This window comes from Corapipo altera, unplaced genomic scaffold (assembly GCF_003945725.1).
Source record: "Corapipo altera isolate COAL_440 unplaced genomic scaffold, ASM394572v1 2, whole genome shotgun sequence".
Lineage (NCBI taxonomy): Eukaryota > Metazoa > Chordata > Aves > Passeriformes > Pipridae > Corapipo > Corapipo altera.
Window position 1 is genome coordinate 13,125,323 of NW_020884890.1, and position 18,723 is coordinate 13,144,045.

An 18,723-nucleotide genomic window follows, 5' to 3' on the forward strand; every position below is an offset into this window, starting at 1 on the left:
AACTATCACGTTTCCACTCCAAAAAATCAAAATGTATCAGGCAATGATGGAGCTATCATCCAAACTACTAACATTCTAAACTCCAGCTTTCAAACATTACATTTTGAAAAGGAGGTCTCCTGGAAAAGAATTAAGCATGCTGTCGGTGGGATATAAGCTTCTGTTCAGGCTGCTTTGCAATGCTTGAAAATATTATCAAAAGGAGCTTAATGTCAGGTGAGGAAGGCTGGTCCTCTAAGCTATGGCTGTGGTCTCTGCTCCCTCCTTCTCACCAGAATCTATCCAGTTTCCCCTGTCCTGTAGCATCATGTCTTTTTTGGTTTGTTTTGTTTCTAAAAGCAGAGTAGGTATCAAGAACTGAACAGCTGCTTTCAGTCTCAAAACAAAAAATACTATGCAAGTGACTATGTAAGCAGGGGAAAAGGTTTCATATATTACTTAAAAATAAAACTCAGAATCTCAAACTTTCCACAAATAAAAGTTGGGTAGTTCACATTTAAAGAGAAATAGAGCCTAAAACAAAGTGTTAAGAGAAGTTTTGATTTTGGTTCGTTGACTGACATTACTACAAATATACGGTAAAATTTTCAAAACAGTCTTTAGTGAGTGTGGGGGATTCATGGTTTTTGGAATTAAAGGCAGTATATACCTTCTGAAAAATGGGGGGGGCGGGGGGAAACCAACAAACACACTTCAAACTGAATCCACACAGACTTTTATCTTTTTCATACTCAGGATACCAATCACCTCACCCAGCACTGCATTGCCAGTAAAACAGTTGACCTAAACAAACCTAATGTAAAGTAACAGTTTGGAGGCAGATGGGGAAGGATCAAAGACATACCTCTGGCAGTTCCATTACTTGCTTCTCTCCCTGCTCCAAACCAGACATAGCCTGGATCACCAGTTCAGACTAACTTTCAGACAGCTATGAGGATGAAACCCTCTCCTCTCCTGCATATTTAAGTTCCTCTTCAGGTAATACATTCAAGTGACAACTAATTTTTTTGGAAAACTGTGCAATCCCAAATTGCTGTGATGGGAGAACCACATTAAGCTGTCCAATGAAGTACTGCATGTGTAATTAAAAAATTAATGCCTATTTCTCAGTAATTCTTTTCATCCTTCAACTTTTTTTCCTTGTTCCTCTATTTAGACACTGACCACAATATCTCTTAGAGGTTTTTTTAGTAAAAGGACTAAGTTTCACATTTCAAACATTTCACAAGCAGGTGTGACTCTTCAAATATTTCATTAATGTCTCATCAAAAGTAACAGATATCATTTTTTAATCAATTGAAACCATCCCATCTAGAATAGACAGAATATTCTCGAAGAGCCACAGCAGCAAGAACAATATGCACTCTGTTTTCCTCCACGGGATTCTCCTTTCAAGGAGATCTCTGGATACAAGAGCATTTTTCAAAAGTATTTCACCAGCCAATGGTTCATTACAGCTGGCTGCTCAACTCAAAAGAGGCTCCTTCTAAGTAACTGTGAAGGTCCTGAAATCACAGCCCATGGTCTCAGGAGTGTGACAACACTAGTCATACAACTAAAGATTTCTGCTTCAACATTAACATTTACTTCCCTCACAAAACCATGAGTAATCTCTCTCGTTTATACAATTTCATGTTTTCCTCCAAAATGGTAAAGAGTAGATTTTTAATAATTTAACATGACACAGTTTCCTTTGCATTAGTCTCACTTCCTAATCACAATATGATATGCTACATTAGGTCAAAAAAATGAGGTAAAAACATTGCATCTTTACAGCAGGGTAAAGTCCAATTCTATAATGCATCCTCCATTATTCATTGTATTTGGCTATATTTATCTTAAAAGATTTTGCATTTTTGCTTGCTGGGAAACCAGCAACAAGAGGCAAGAAAGGAAACGCATCATGATAACAGAGTACAGTCACAAAACCACAGCTTATACTAAATGTTGTTAAGCTAATATGCTAAAAAAAAAATCATGAAGTTATAAAATATTTCCTGACCCACGCTAAGGGTCTAAAATATGCATAAGGAAAAGAAATATCAAAAACTGTAGAAAATAAATTAAAAACTGAGCTTCCTAATAAGTAATCACTAAAAGAAGTGTTCTATGCTAATTAGGAACTAACACATGCTGAAGAATAACTGCTATGTTTTAAGTAAACCAGTGAAGTTATCTACTTTGCCCTAACTGCATAAGGAACACAAAGTATAAAATTCTCACTTGCTTATTACTTAAAAAGAAATTTTATACTCTTGGGTTGGAAAATTGGATGAAAATCCTTTAGAAAAATTTATGCTCAAAGCTCAAATCCTAGCTTTCAAACAGCCATCCACTCAAGATGCTAATTCAAGACAAAAACAGAGAAAAGCTGCAAACTGTATTAATAAGTACATTTTTAAAGCCCTTGATGTCAACCAATAACTCAGTACTAAACAAGAAGAGAAAAAAGTAAACTTGAAAGGTTCACCTGTTTAAAAAAATCCCAACTATTTTAAACTGTGTGATCATGGCAACACCTGAATCACACTGTGATGAAAAATATACCAAATGACTATGTAAGGACATGGGAATTTTTTTTGAGTTGATAAAATCTAAAAATACCTACTTTTTATAAAATACTATTTTATGGAAAGCCTTTTGGTTTGTTAATTTACTAGAAGTTCTGAAATCAATCATACTGAAAGACTAAAAATAACCTCTTTGCCAAGTTAACCATACAGAACATATTGGTTCAAAATACATTAAAAACACCTAATTATTGCAATGGATTTGTTCCCTATAAGAATGAAAGCAGATAATGGCAGCAATGTGAGACTGATGTTCACTAATATGATCAAGAGACTAATTATTATCCATGAATCATTTGTAGCATTCAAAACTTGATTAATGTCAGGTCAAGTTTAACATGTGATAGGTTTTATTAGTAATGCTTGGCTATCCCACAGCTTGTCAGTGTACGTGAGTGCCATCTGTTAGGTGTAGGAATAGCCAACAGCCACAACAAAAACACACTGGCTACAACTGGTCACTGAAATACAATTTAAGAATTCCATAAGGGAACTACCCTAATAATTTTAAACACACTAAAGCAGAATCCAGCACAAAAGACCTGCTAAGGATGAGAAATTTGTAGTACAAAAAAGTGAATATTCAAGGTATGTTTCTCTTATTTTAAAGCTTGACCAAAGGCATGTTAAGTAATACTGAATTTAGCTTCACAGACCGACCAGTTTCTAGTAACAAAGTTTTTTTTGTAAGAGGAATGTGCACAGTTTCCTCTCTACACTCCTTCATCAATCTTTAGCAAGCATTCCTGTACTGAGTACACTGCTTTTCTCTTTTGAGCATCAGTCATGGTATTGAAATACATATGGTCCTAACAGCTTATGCAGCAAAACACTGTTAGAGGACACTGAACCTGAAATTCACATCCCAAAAAAAATATTTACTGACAGTTTTTTTATTTGTTCTAACTACAGATAATGGCAAGAAGAAATCCTTTCACAGTAGGCTCACTTGTTAGTATTTCCCAGCACTTTGTGGGTGGTAAGCTTTGCCAAGGGTCACCTCTCCCAGATACAGCCCTTTGCAGCAGGCCAAGAATTCATCTGGGCACTTCCACTGAACCTCCATGAGCTCTGCACTAGTAACAGTGTGAGCAGCAAGGCTGAAATAACATGAAGTGGCAGCAGACAGGTGCATGCACAGAGAGTAAGGAAGGTGACCTAATTCTACCTGGGTTTGATCTGGCAACTATGTACTGTCCTCTGGTCTACAACTAGCTAGAAACTCAGCAGGAGCACTGAAACAAACATTTATTTACCTCATAGCTACAAGAGCCCTCTCAGATGTATTATAAACATGTTCTCCTTTGATGGCCCTCCTGCATTCTAAGTGGATGAAGTTGAAAGGCTGTAGATTCAGCCACCACTAGCATTTGTGGTCCGCACTTCATCTCCAAGTGTTCTGTTTCCTGGCTAAGAGCATGACCTGCAGGGCTCCCAGACTCCTTCATGTCTTGATGTAAAAGCCAAATATTTTAAAGACTTGATGCTAGGATGCCACAGACCAAAAATAACATCATAATTCAAAGAACCAGAACTACTGTAAAGTGTCTTCCTCAACCATTGGCCCATTTAATTTCACAGTTGACGACTGACAAGGAACCAACCTACTAGTGATTGGTCATTAGCACTCTAACTAATGACACAAGTCTTCATTATCTTTTAGAAGAGCAATTCTGCAGAAAAGTCTTTACTGGAGTTTATACATTCTTTCCAGAACTGAATGGCAATAGAAATTCCAGTTAATACGCATGTGATAAGGAACAAGCACCTTCAAGCACAAAAGCCAAAGAGATTCATCCCTTCTGTCTGCAACTTGCTTTGTGTCATGATTGATGCACCTCTGAAAAAAAACAAGTTACGCCACATGCCAGACTTTCAGAGCTTTCCTAGTCTCTACTAGAACTGCTGCAGTTTCACAAGGAAGTATTATAGTCTGCTTTCTTCATAGAGAACTTAAGAGAAGTCATATATATCATCTTCTGAAAGCTGCTGCTTACATCTTTTCTACTACCTCTCTAAAAGATTCAAAGAAAAGCCACTTCCAGATATATGTCTAGATGAAAGTCACTAGAGTCTGCGTTAGGATGCAACCTCCAATGTCAAGGTCTAGGAACCACACTAGCTTGCTTTTACTACCCATCCACAGGGGAAAAAATGTCATTGCGAACAACAGTAAAATATATTGTGAGGGTGGCAGAGAATCAAGTTAGCTGGTTTTAATTTTTTTGATATCTTTTTGGTTTCGCAGCTAATTCGTTAACTGCACTCTTTAAATATGCTAATAACACTAGCTGTATGCCATGTCTTTTAATTATATGGATAGAAACATTTTAGAAAAATGTAGAGCACACTGAGTAAGAGCCCCACTTAGTTATCATCCCTGTGCTGGTTCTGAGTGAGTAACTCCAAAGGTCAGGTACCTAACATATTCAAAACAATACCCAAGAATAACACAAGCACTATGTGTGTTAATGCTTAATTTGACAGCACATCTGCATTCCTGAATTCAAAATAAGCATGAGGCATTTCTCACTGTCAATCTCTTCTCAAAAACACAATTGAGAAACTGACATCAATTAACTATGATGTTTTCAAATGCTTCTTTCAAATAAGAGAAACAGGCTGCTTCAAGAAACTATAATTGACTTTTGCGATAGCTTCAAAATAAGAGAGACATGGATTCCTCAAAGCTGTGTGGTAATGCCCGTGCAAAACAGCAATATTTCATATTTATTTTACCTGATGAAGAAATAGAGCAACGTATTTCATAGCTTCGCCATTTTCTGAGCTCTTGACAGTTCTCTATTTCAACCTGCAAGTTACTTTCTTTTTTTTTTCTTTTAGGGATTGGGATATTACCGGCATCACTTTCCCATGCTCTCCTAACGGCAGAACACATCAGCCTGAGATTACAGGCCTGCTGGAGCTGAAGGAGATTTAATAGGTTCCACCAGCAAATACTTTGACCTAGTTACAAATTATCTGCAATCTATGACATTCCTGAATGGATGGAAGACTCTCAGTAAAGTCTGTTACATGGTGTCTTCAACTGAGCAAGGTTCTAACACTGCTGTTTACAAGCTCCCTAATATGCTGGGCTAGACCAAACACTGCATTCAATAGTTCTGATGTCAAAGGAAAAAATGACACTGAGTTGAGTGCAATGGGGTCAAGCAAATTTTAACTTGTTCTCTAAATTATCTTGCAATGTTAAAAACTCGATAGGGTTTATCTGTTATCGAGCCCCTGTGTTAACTGTTACAACAAAATCTGGTCTCTGGTTGTCAAGAACATGGACAGGTCTGTTTTAATTAAATCAGATTATTAGGGAATTTTCTAAAGCATTTCTACTAAGACCTATTAACAAAGACAAAACTGTATATACAATAATTCATTCAGACAAAACAAATATTCAAAAATATAGTCTTCATACATTTACCGTTACTATGTCTGATTCAAAGTGGGCTAATATATTGCACTGGGAACTTATTAAATGATTTTAACACAAAAATTAAGGTTTAATATTATATTCTGGATGTTTAAAAACATCTGATTCTTCTGCTATGCAATGGCACTTGAGGGTTTTATTTGCTATAAAGTTGAAATTAAAACTGCAAAGTCATAGGAGTTAAATGCTGAGATTTTATTATTTCTTGATTTTAAGGATGAATTCTGCATAGGAAGGTTTTTTTTCAAAATTGGGCATATCACAAGAAAAGGAAGAGCTGGCAGCAATGTCCTATAATCTTGCATCATAATAAATTTCTTTAAATTTCATCCTCATCTTTACAATTTTCTTTGTGCTTTTATTCATTTTATCCAAATTAAGCACGTGTTTCTTGCACGTCATTCCAACAGGAGAAGGCTGATGGTTTCCCTGCAGAGCTGCATTGCCAGGAGGCAGTTTGGAAAGTGACAGGCCGTGAAGTGGCACAATGGACAATATTAAACAGTTGCCCCTCAATTAATGAGTGGAGTGACCCACTTAGTCACCACAGCTGAGTCCTGTAACTAATTCAGAAGATATCAAATATACCAACTCAATTGCCCATACTGGGATACCAACTGGCAATTAGATTGTCCAAACAGATTTGCATTTCCCTGGTTTGGTATTATATCAGAAAACTGAAAGTAGAAATCACTGTTAAAGACACTATTAAAGGTATATAGTATTTCCACTGTACAAAATACAGGAGAAGTAATTTTCAAAAATGCTAGAATGTTCAAAGCTAAAGTTAAAATGCTAAAAGCTAAACTGAATACGTACTGTCCTGATGTTTAAACTTACAATGTGCACCAAGTGTAACACTTCATCCATATGCCTTTATTTTTCCACTAGTTTCTTTGTTTTCTTTCCCATACTATAGTTGGGCAAACCATAATTTAATTATATATTCCACATCTGAATTATTCTACATTAATTTAATTTGTACCAGTAGCAATATCTAACACGGGTCACAAGTTAGGAAAATAATCTTTCATGGAAATCTTTGAGACTGTTTGTTTTAACTTCAGTAGATCACTTTATGAAAAATGTGAAATGTAACTAATTTGTGAAAAAATTCTTGAACCAAAAGCAAAAAACTTATTCATTTCCTAACCAAAATTATACTGTGCTGAAATATTATACTTGACCTTCAACAGCACAAATGATAATAATCAAAAGCAAGTAGCCTAATCCTCTTTTGCTTACACTAGGAAATGAACACAGATTCCTGTGTCTGAATGGGTCTCCTTAAGTGACTCCACCAAAGCAAGGAAGCTGAAAACTTTGCCACAGCTGAGTCAGTATTTTCCCTAGCATGAGGGAAAATTTTTTGGTGTAAACCAAATCGAAGCAAGTAACTTCAGCTTCCTGCCCCACAGGAAGCAAAGGTACAGTCAGAGGCAGCTGGAACCCCGCCAGCCCTGGCCTACAAAGTCTCTGCTACCCTCATCCTCCAATTACAGCAATTATATTTATATTTACTAAACAGTATCCACATCATTGCAGTGCGGCAGCTGGTTGCATGAAACAGCTCCAGTTCACGCACTGAATTTCAAGTGGCAGTAACCTACATTCAGCTCAAGAACCACAGTTTGGTCATTTATTTCATATTACAATTTAAAAAGCTCCCACTTGGGCTGGTTGGCTGTACTTACCTTTACAATCCATACGCTAAAACCATTTTGAACAATCAGGCTAAAATACTATATGTACAAGACAGCTGCCAAGTGTAGATTTCAAATTCTAGTATAAGGTAACATTTTTCCAGCTTCTTATTTGCTACTTATTTACTAGGTTCCTCAGGTCAGCAATTATTTGCATTTATGGGAAGAAAAGCACTCCAAAAAGAAGATTTAAGTGAAGATAAGCATCAGCACAAAAGAATCTAATAAGGCAATTTTGGAATAAGGCAATAGTGCTTTTACACTATTTAACTTTCCATTCTTGGGGAGATGGAACAGGACAAAGTGAGGAAGAAATTTAAGAAATAAAGAAATATAACAGAAACAAAATGGCAGAAGGGAGGTGGGTTAGAAGATAATTAAAAGGCAATGCCACGATAAATAGGCCAAAAACCTGGAACAGAACAGATGGAATGAGGACTGTAGTGTAGGCCAGACACCAAAAAGTGACTGCCAACTCTAGGTCAGGAAATGTAGGATTGAAAGGTGAGCCAATTAAGCTACTCCTTAAGGCATAGAAAATCAAAATAAAAATAAAAACAAAAACAGAGGAAACAAGTCTTTTTGGCGTTAAAACCCCTCCAGATGGTAACATTCCCTGTCCACTGAGATGAGGAATCCAAGATCTCCAGTAAACAGATCATTTGACACTTTTGCTTCTGCCATTGCTGCCATTGAATTCTTCTGACTTCTCTCCCATGACAGCAAAGCTTCTCCACATTGTTGTCTGTAGGAAACTTGAAGATACAAGACAGGGTTTTGTGATCACTTCCAGTCAGTTTTGGGTTAGCAGCTCTCTCAGTAGACATGGATAAGCTCTGTCTGCATATTCTGCCTTTTACTGGGGTTCACTTTTTCAGGGCATGCAAATACCAACTTACAGCTGCCTTAGCTGCCTGCAAAATACTTACATCAGCATCAGCAAGGTCAGTACTTAGACAATCTCCTGCACCATCAGAGGTTCACAGCCACTTAAATTTTCAAAGCAAACCACCTCAACAGGCATTATACCTTTGTTGGTATAACTAACTTCTAAACATTACATCTCTCTTAACTACAACAAAAGCAGTTTCAAAAAGTAAAACTAAAAATCCAAATGTCAGATAAACCAAGAGAACAAAATAAGTCATCTGTCAGTTCACAGATTTGACTGAAAACTTTTAAGAAGATCTTAGACCATTTAATCTTGTAGCAGAGATTACTCATCTTCTTTCTAATCCCTCTAGGACAAGTTGTCATTTTAAAACTAGATAATAGTCTAAGAACTGACAAGGCATTGACATACAGCGTGCTAACATTTGAAAAGCATTGTTCATTTGACCTGTATTACTGTTTAACCTTTAGCCTTATTGTTCCATTGAGAGTGATGGGCACAATTCTCCATGGGACTACAGACTGCACAAAAAGGAACTTTTTTCCTACTCCTGCTAGACAGTATTTTCATTAGACAATGGGCTTTAGTGATGACATCCAGACTGAGACTGTCCACACAAAAAAGCCTTGCAAAAGAACTTTGGGTTGGTTTAAGTAATGAAAGCCAAGAGTTGAATCATTTCCAAGAATTTAATTATTTCCATGTACCTGTACTTCCTGTTCAATATAATGAAGATAACGTCCTTTAAATGAAGCATTTAAAGCACTAACCTCACTAGTCTTTAATACTTTAGCATCAAGGCAGCCTAAAATTCAGATTCTTCCACTGACTGCTGCTAGCTCTACACAACGGGTGGGAGACCTGGTAGATTTGACCATGTCATCTCCTTGAATTCTGATGCAAACCAATGAATGAAAAGAAAGCAAGATATGCAACAAAAGTAACCAGTTATGCAAGTGTAATGACAAACACCAAAAATTCATCTTTGCCCAAAAATGTTCTTCTAAAAGAAATTGAAAGTTACATTAAGAGGTAAAATAGCTCATAGAATCACATGTTCCCAGTTAACAGTAAAAGAGTAATCTGTGTTTATTAGTTTATAGAGGAAAAATAAATTTAGTGATACTGCTTTCTTCATCAACATTAAAGTTCAACAAGGTAACATTTTTAGAGATTCCGAGACTACATAACCTGTCCTGCTGTGACTGTCCCTTTCTTTTCTTCCTCTTACCACCAAAACCCAGTCTTACAAAAAATAAAAAAGTCCATCAAAACATCTTAAAATAATGTTCAAGGCAATATTATAAAGATACAGCCCTTATTTCCAAAATCTAGTACCAACAAAAAATATCAAGTCATAACTCTAAATGCTGCCATACTTCATAATTGTACTTTAAAAGTGCATTTCATTTCACAGTAAATTGATTTTCAGATTAGAAAAAAATCAGTCAGTACACTAGCTCTGGTATTAAAGTTCCAAATCCATAACTCTACAAACAATTTCATTATTGGACATATTATATAACACGTCACAAAGTTTACTGCTGTTTCAAGTAATTACTTTCACTTTTTCACTGAAAATAACTAAACCTTTGTGGACAACATTCATTTTTCCTGGTATAATTAAAAGTGTTAGCCACTTATTCTGTTATTAAATATTGTGCTGAGACTCCTTGCCCTTTGAGTAATCTTTCTACAGTCCACACAAGCTAACACACATGTACTGCTACATTGTTGTTAACAAAAATGGAATGGAATGTCTTAACTCAGGTCATAGAAAGAAATGATGAAGGGTGGCTGTAAAGAGACAGGTCTACAATATTTATTTTTGTGAGGTTCAAACTGTATCCTGGGAATATATTTCAAAAATTGAAAAAATTGAAGCTTCTCAAAACAAAAATGTGATGAAGTACACTTCATTCTTTTCTTAACCCTAAGCAAGACTCAGCTACACTTCAAAAAACCAAAACTCCAAAACATACTCCAAATATTTTGATGAAACACATTATAACCAGGAGTATGGGGTTTTCACTTTTTCAGTCTTGAATATGCCGGTGCAATCAGAGATCCATCTTATTGGTGGCCAAAGACTGCTATCTCTGTTGATCTTTGAAAACAACAAGCCTTGGAGGTGACTTGAATGAAATTAATGACTCTTGATGAAACACTCTGGGAAGAAGGTAGGGAAGAAACCCTCACAGCTTCTCTCAGACCACTCAAGGGTGTACATCTTTAGGGATCTTGTCACAGTTTAACCCCAGCCAGCAACTAAGCACCACAAAGCTGCCTGTTCTAGTCAAGAATGGAAGGATCCTGTTAGATCCTTTCCACTGTTCTTGGAAAAGAAAAACTAACAAAAATGGTACATTAATCATAAGGAAAAGATCTACCTAAGCAGATCCTGCTTGTCAGTCCTTTAGCAGCCATTCAGCGGCCCCCAACTTTGGAGAGAGATTGACGGATACGCTGAGTCAATCTGAATATGAGCAGACTTAGGGGATAGAAGGAATTCCTTGTCTTCCTGCAGACCTTGCTGTGCTGTACACTGAGTTGGTAAACGCTGTCACGACATTCGTCATTGATGCAAAAGAAAGTCATCTTGCTCCTCCAGCTATACTAATGAGGTATTCATCACTATACTTGTTGCTGTAGTTGCACAGATGACTGAATAAAAACAGGATAAAGATCCTTTGGGCAAAGTAACACTCTTTTAAAATAGTTCTCTTTCAGAATAGGGTAATGCTTCAAAACAATAGTCTATTCTGACCATATATAATGAAAAATTCACAAAGTTATGATGGAATATGAAGATGCAATCCCTTTTTGATTATCCTAAGGAAGTGTTACTTCTGTGAACATTTATCAAGTTCACAGAAGTAGTGAAATTAAAAAGCTGTTTCTGATATAAATAATAGCAACAATAATTCTTAGTCTAAATATTAAATATTAAACCTCCTAAGAAGTTTTCTGTTATGATAGTAGTAGTAAAAACATGTTTCACTAGGTAAGAGGACAAAAAAACTCTATAATGTACATTGTACAAAAAGAAAAATGGGAAAGCCATGGCTATTTCAAACCCAAAATGTAGAAAGCTTGAGTCTGCCATGAGTGCCACTTAAAAAACCTACCCCAGACCAACTAGGAAAAAAAATCCCATTAAAAAAAAAACAACCAAAAACAAAGAAACCACCAAAGAAGCCACACCAAACCCAAATTCCCCAAATAATTAAAAGTGTACAGATACTCTTATTCCAAAGACGTTTTTAAGGTGATGATAACATATTAGGGTGAAAATTTGTTGACCAAACTGTATTTGCAACATAATAATCTCAAATGCAGACTGTAATGTCCTTAGAATTTTAGTCAGTACTTCAGAGTTACTGTTATCTTCAAATACTGTTTTTAAAAAGCATGAGGTAAGCAAGAAAACCAAAAAAGATAGCTGTGTTTCACACTTTCAGATGGGTTGCTTTCTCAAACTGCCTAAGTCACCACTGTATCTGTTTGAAGGATATATTCATCACTCACAAAAACAGGCAGCAAAACTCTCAGACGGAAAGGAATCCTCAGAGAAAGAAAATGTGCTATATAACTGTAGTGGAAACCAGGCATTGACTTTTACTAACTGTAACTTGTGGAAAAGTTAACTGACAAAATAAGCCTAAATCAAAAGAATCTTTCAAAACAAATAATTTGATAAACCCCAGGATATTACTCCTACTTGCTTTATTTTCCTACCAATTTGGCCTAATACATGTACAGAGTAGATAAAGCGTAAATGTTTGAAATTATTAAAATAAGAGAAAAATAACAATAGCTATTCACTCTGTGTTGCAAATAACTCTACCCCTTCTGCTCTCTGTGTGTATCTCCAACTGCTGCACACTGAAATATTCTTTACAAAAAAATCAAAAAAATTGGCCAGATAACTACTTCATTTTATAATTCACAAGATAATCAAACCTGGTGACAAAGACAAGGACAAAATGAAAAAATATTGTAGAAATATTGTGTTGAAAGCAATTATAAGTTTATTATGAAAAAACAATTCTAGCCATGTATAATTTTTTTTTCCCGTCACCAACACATTTGATGCTTTACTGCTGTGTAATAAGACAGTCAATGTCTTAAAGTGCTTATGCTCAGAGTTTGAGAAGGACAGAAAAAGACCAGTAAAAAACATAATTTCATTTCTGACTCTAAAAGGTGTTTAAATCCCACACAGTGGAATGCACATGGACAATTCAGAAATCTCCTTTAGACAGAAAAAAAGAGAGTTATTGAGAACAATTTCAGAATAATTTTTATTTTCTAGGTTTTGCCAAGTGGTGGATCATTTCACTAGTCATGTACTGGCAATTACATTTAACTAGCATGATATTTGTTTATAGATGTGTTTTACTAGAAGTTTTTCTAAGAATGCTTCCAACCACATTCTTTTTGTGACTTTCAGATGAGGTCACATAACTTGGAACTTCACAACTCTTCAAGAAACTATAAAATCATGTAAGAAACCCTTTGTAAGACATGTTCCTTTTGCTCTAGTTTCCTTTAATTTCCAGCTCAAACCTACATGTTCCAGACAAACAGCCTTCCTCCCTACCCCATGAGAAATTTACTTCACATTCACAATGTTGATCTGAAACAGACAACCCAAAATGCAACAATACAGAGAAGTGATCAAAACATTTATAGTGCTTTATCTACACAAACCTCTCGAAGAATTGTTCATGACTTAAATTTTCCAAAAACTGCTAACCTCTGCCATTTCTTTTTTTCAAAGTTCAACTTACGTTTTATCTCTTTATTTACTTTTCAGCCACTCCTGGTTATCCAAAATACAATTACTGCTCCTCTTGGAGCAAGATTCATTACCTGCAACAGGATCGAGGAAATGACAAAAGGAAATGAAAACTGACAATTTGCTGTTCATTGCTCTGTGCTAATGAGACACGGGACTACTTATAACAGCAGTGCTGAGAAAAACAGGTTCTTCTTAGAAGAAAGTATTATCCAGGAGCCATTTAATTCACAGAAGAGAATAAAAGTATTTTACATGTCTATACTGAGGAAAAGAGAGCACTATGAAAGACAGGAACTCATATATGTATTTGCAAGTCATATGTATTACTTCAGAAGACCTAGGGCAGTATTTTAATAAGTAAAAGTAAAGACATTAACTAGAATGGGCTCTTAATAATCACTGTTGAACATGAAGCAGGAGTTCAAGTACAACTCACGATTCTTATCCTATGGCCAAATGGGGACTGGAAGTAAAAAGAACATTATATTCTTACCTAAGAAGGAGGATAGTATGAATAACATAGCTCTCAGATATTCCCTTGTACACAGAGACATTTCAAACCTAAAACTCTTAACTTCTATATCATCATTCAACATAATGAAACTAAAGAATCAGGTTTTGCCAAAGTACACGTTTTAAATATGAGAAAATAGTAAGTAGTTCAGAAGAACCACTTTTCAAAGTATCCCAAGTTGCCAATTGCCCCCCCAGTCACTGCTGAACATCTGGTTAGCAGAGGAACTGGCTGGAAACAACAACAAAAAAGTTGAGGGAAAACCTATGCCTATCACTGCTTTGCTGCCTCCAACATAAAACAACTGAAATCAAGCTTACCTTTCTTGAAGTGTAGATGTCAAAAAACGGTTTGTTTCGAACACTGAAGGGTTCCTGTGCTTTGTCAATAAGACCGCTTTTCATCTTTTCGTGTCGTGGAAATATAATCTCTTTCTCTATACATGATAGTCGAACATTAAAATCGCAGTCTCCAACAGGCTGTCCCTGCCAAGTTACAAAAATCACTATTAAAACAAAACACCAAATTATTTGAACTAAGTTTTCCTCACACAACACTTAGAACCCTACAGATACATAAAAATATTAACTAATCATTACATTTTTCCCAAATACTTTGTTTTTAAGCATTTGTCTCAGGCTGTAAGAGGTTTAATCAAATCAAAGTTCATAGAAAGATAGAAACCTGTAATATGCATTCAAGCATAGGTGAAGGAAATATTTAAATAGCTTTAAAATTAAGTAAAATATTCCTTATTTTCCTTACTTAAATATTCCTTACTTATAGTTTTTACATAGTAGCTACATACTTTCCACACAGTTTTCCTCTGAAGTCATTCAGCTCATTTTGTTCACAATACTATCAATGACAACACAAAAATTATATTTACACACTTAAGTGAATTCCTTGCTTCAAATGTACTATATTAATGCCTTGAAAGAAACATTAATTAAATAAATGTTCATTTTTCTGTCACTGAAAAGAGAAGAATATAGCTGCAGTTGGAAAATGTGCCAATAAACAATGGCTACAAAAACCTGCATGATATGTGATGGCTCAGGCACAGAAAGGTAGTAAAAATCCTTTGCTAAGTCTCAGTAGCACACTCTGACCTTTCAAGATCTGAAATAAAACAGCAGCTTTACATTCTCTTTATACATTTGATGCATTGCACCAGATAAGTATGAGCATTCAAAATGCACATTAGATTAATAATGGTTTGTAATGGAGTTATTATATTTTGAACATTAAATAGTAAGGAAAACACACTGTGGATTATCACTAGCACAAAATAAGTAACTGTCAACTTATAAATTCTAAAGTTCATTTCAATCAGACGCCGCTTTCGCAGCAATAAGGCAAAAAAGTTGTAGATTTGCATAGTTACAAACATGATACAGCACTGAAAGTTATTTACCCAAGATCATCCTTCATTTAGCCCCCCCATTCACACAAGAAAATAGTTTTCAAAACCTGTTCCTTTCACAGTCCACAGGAATAAGCTCACAGAACCTTGGCTTCCAAACCAGATTTTTCAAAAATTGAAAGCAACGAGCAGAGGAAACTAAGGAGACATGATACTCAAATCATTAATGGCAGTCGTACAGCTGAGCAGGAGAATCGGCACCTGGGTATTTTCTGTACTAAACACAGCCGGAAGATAAAAGCCCTGCTCTAACGTGCATCAGAAAGGATCTGAACTGGTCAATTGGAAAGAATGCCAAGAAAATAAATGGAAAAATGACATTCTGATGAGGCATTAAAAAGGTAAGAGATATAATAAGTAATATCTGAACAGATATCTCAGTTAGGAGAAAAACGGAGTGCCAATTTTAGACCAACATGAATTTTATCAGTTCTCTCCAAACTCATGTTGGCTTTCACCACAGCCTTCTGCATTTCATGCTACCAAAGGGGCATTAAGTTTGTCTTACATTTCTTTCCTAGCATTAGATCCTTACAAGACCTCTAACAAAAGTCCTCAGTTGTTCATGACAACAGCTTTAAGAACTACGCATTGCTCCCAAACTACATGTAATTCATGACCACTTTCTTTCAGGACTCTGCTTCAGTCTATATAGGAACAGGCAGCATAGCCAACATCACTCTGAGGGGGAAGCACATCCTGTACAAAGCCTGTGACCAGACACCATGGGTGAAATGTCTCCTAATCTCTGTTCACTGATCCACGTTAGAGAAGAAGAAAGCTTACTTATCTGGCTGTTAACTATTGCCTTCAGCATTGCCTTCCTTTCAAGCATGAAGGTGTTATTAGTAAAGAGCCATTCAAAAGAATGGAAAATTAGACTATGGAAAAATCCCAAGCGCAGGAGAGTGGCTTACTCTTTACTCATTTGCCACAGAATATAGCTGCACAATCTACAGATTTTTAAGTGCCACAAGACAAAATGCCAGAGAATGAATCTATCTTTCCTTCTTTTTTTCCTTCCTTTTTCTTTCTCCTCCCAGGTACAGCACACTTGAGTACTCATCTATACAGTGATTGAGCTCATCCTAGTTTGCACATCTAATTAAAACATAAAAAACACATCTTGACCCCTGTAACAACTGACTGAAGAACTGATTGAAGAATTCTTTCCTGGGAAACGTGTATACATATTTTTAATTACTTCAAAGAATACCATAATTCTCTAGGTACATTTCAGCAAGATCTAGTGCACATGCTCTCTTTCCTACAGAAGCTCTTCCTCTCAGCTGTATTTTATTAGTAGGTCTGAAAGAGCAAATTAACTAATTAGTATTTCATACATTTGAGTTTCCAATAAGCAGTAAAGTTATTCAGAAAGCTTTTTTACAATGACTCAGTCAGAAATGTTTTTGTACAGTGATTTAAATTTATTTCAATCCCTTTACAGTTAAATTAAATGCTGAGATGACTTCATATGCACCATAAACCATCTGAATCACTTTCTTTTCCTTTAAATAATCCTTTTACTTTTTTCATCTGCTTGGAACTAATTATTTCCTGCAGTTCTGTCAATCATATATTTCTACTCCAAAGCTTGTTAAGCAGAAGAGTATATTACAACTAGGTTCCATCACATAAAGGTCAGAGCTAGGTTGACGTAAGATTGTATGAGATGAGAAAACACAAACAATGCTGCTGAGCAACTTCTTCACCAGCCTAGGAAACTAAGAAGTCAAGGAGTAGTTAATTCTCACAAAGGCACAGGACATTAAAAATAAGCATAGCATAGCATTGAATTTAAGTGAAGGACATACTGAACAAAAGCAATATTGGACAAGGGCAGCTTTTTCTTTGTTATTAGACAGTTGCCATAATTATGAAAAATGTTGCTAATATACAATGCATTTATCTCAGACATATCCAAAAACTTGAAGTGATAAAATTCTAGCTTTTAACAAATAAGTAGGAGGGTAACATAGGCTGCAATAAATAATTCAGACCTTGACAAAAACAGGAAGAGATTATTTAGTGTACAAAGCACACATTTAAAAGTAGTCAAAACCCAAAACATTGATGCATGTATAATCTAAACCCAGGCATTAAATAATAGCATGTTTTTAGGTAATATAGATGTTTTATTAATTTAAACATTCAGATGTTTGAGATTTTATTTCAATATGTATGTTTTCACTTGTTCAAGAAGGATGAAGGTCACCACTGCTTGAGTGCATAGTTACTGGAGTACGTTACATGATAATTCCTGTTCTAGACATTTTTAACCTAAAATAAGTTTTTTAGCAAAGGGTAAAACAAAATTAACAAATAGCATCTGTCTCCTATCTATGCTAGAAAGTTACACTTATCTCTCTCTGCAAATTAAATGTATCCTAAAGCAAAATATCACTTAGACAAAACTTAAGAGAAGAGTCATCTGTTAAATCAACACCTCTTCCTTGAGCAGCTGAGTTCTTTTCACCTGTTCAACCTTCATGCATTGCACTAAGGTCACAGCATGGAGTGGGCTTGCAATAGATGTGGCACTTTAAAACATGGTTTTGATTTTAAACACAATCCTTCACACAATTTCAAAACATAAAATGAGATTCCTACTGAACTTTGAAATCCACCCAGGACTCAACATTTCTAAATTTAAACTTATGTTACTTGAAACTAACTTCTTAACAGAACTCATACATAATGTCACATAAGAACCTAGTGTACCATAAAAAGAAATACATGTTTAAAATCACTAAAAAAACAGAGTCTGCATCTCATTTAATATCCATTGTCTTGAGCGGATGGCAGAAGGCACAGATTAAAAAAGAACACAAACAAACAAGCAAACAAACAAAAAACCACAGAAAAACAAAAACCAAAAAAAGGCCATCACCAAGAAAAACGCACCCACCCAGCAAAACCACAGTTTCTATAACAATGCTCCAAATGAGTGCTGAGAGACTGGATTTGGACAAGTGTCAGACTGTGCTCCTGCCCTCCACCCAGTTCACAGAGACCTTGATGTTGAAGTCACAACCTCATGCTACATCTGGTGAGTAACTCAGATCCCAGGTCATTACACACAGGAAGATGGCAGGAATTGCTGAGACAGAGGTAAGACAATAACATGATTTCTGCTGCACACCCTACCTCTCTCTCCGCAAGGAGAAAGGAGGTTCTACTACTATTCTCCAGGTTCTGAGTTTCCCTTCCTCTGTCTCTATGGTTGACCTTGTGGCTACAGCTCGGCAAATTCCATGAGCATTACATAGGAAGTCCTTTATCTAAATGGATGCAGACATGTTATGTAGGCGCTAAATTCCACAAAAGTACTCTCTCTTTGATTTTGGTATTTATTTGGCTTTT

The 18,723-nt window shown here is 35.8% G+C and overlaps 1 protein-coding gene across 3 annotated transcripts in view; it reads right to left on the minus strand.

The window, feature by feature from the left end:
- The window catches only part of RNGTT (RNA guanylyltransferase and 5'-phosphatase), a 178,346-nt gene that overhangs the window by 94,397 nt on the left and 65,226 nt on the right, over window positions 1-18,723 (minus strand). For all 3 annotated transcript variants that reach the window (XM_027644994.1, XM_027644995.1, XM_027644993.1), the window contains one exon: window positions 14,252-14,416. In XM_027644994.1, the coding sequence (XP_027500795.1) occupies window positions 14,252-14,416 (165 nt within the window). The remainder of the gene's footprint in view (window positions 1-14,251; window positions 14,417-18,723) is intronic.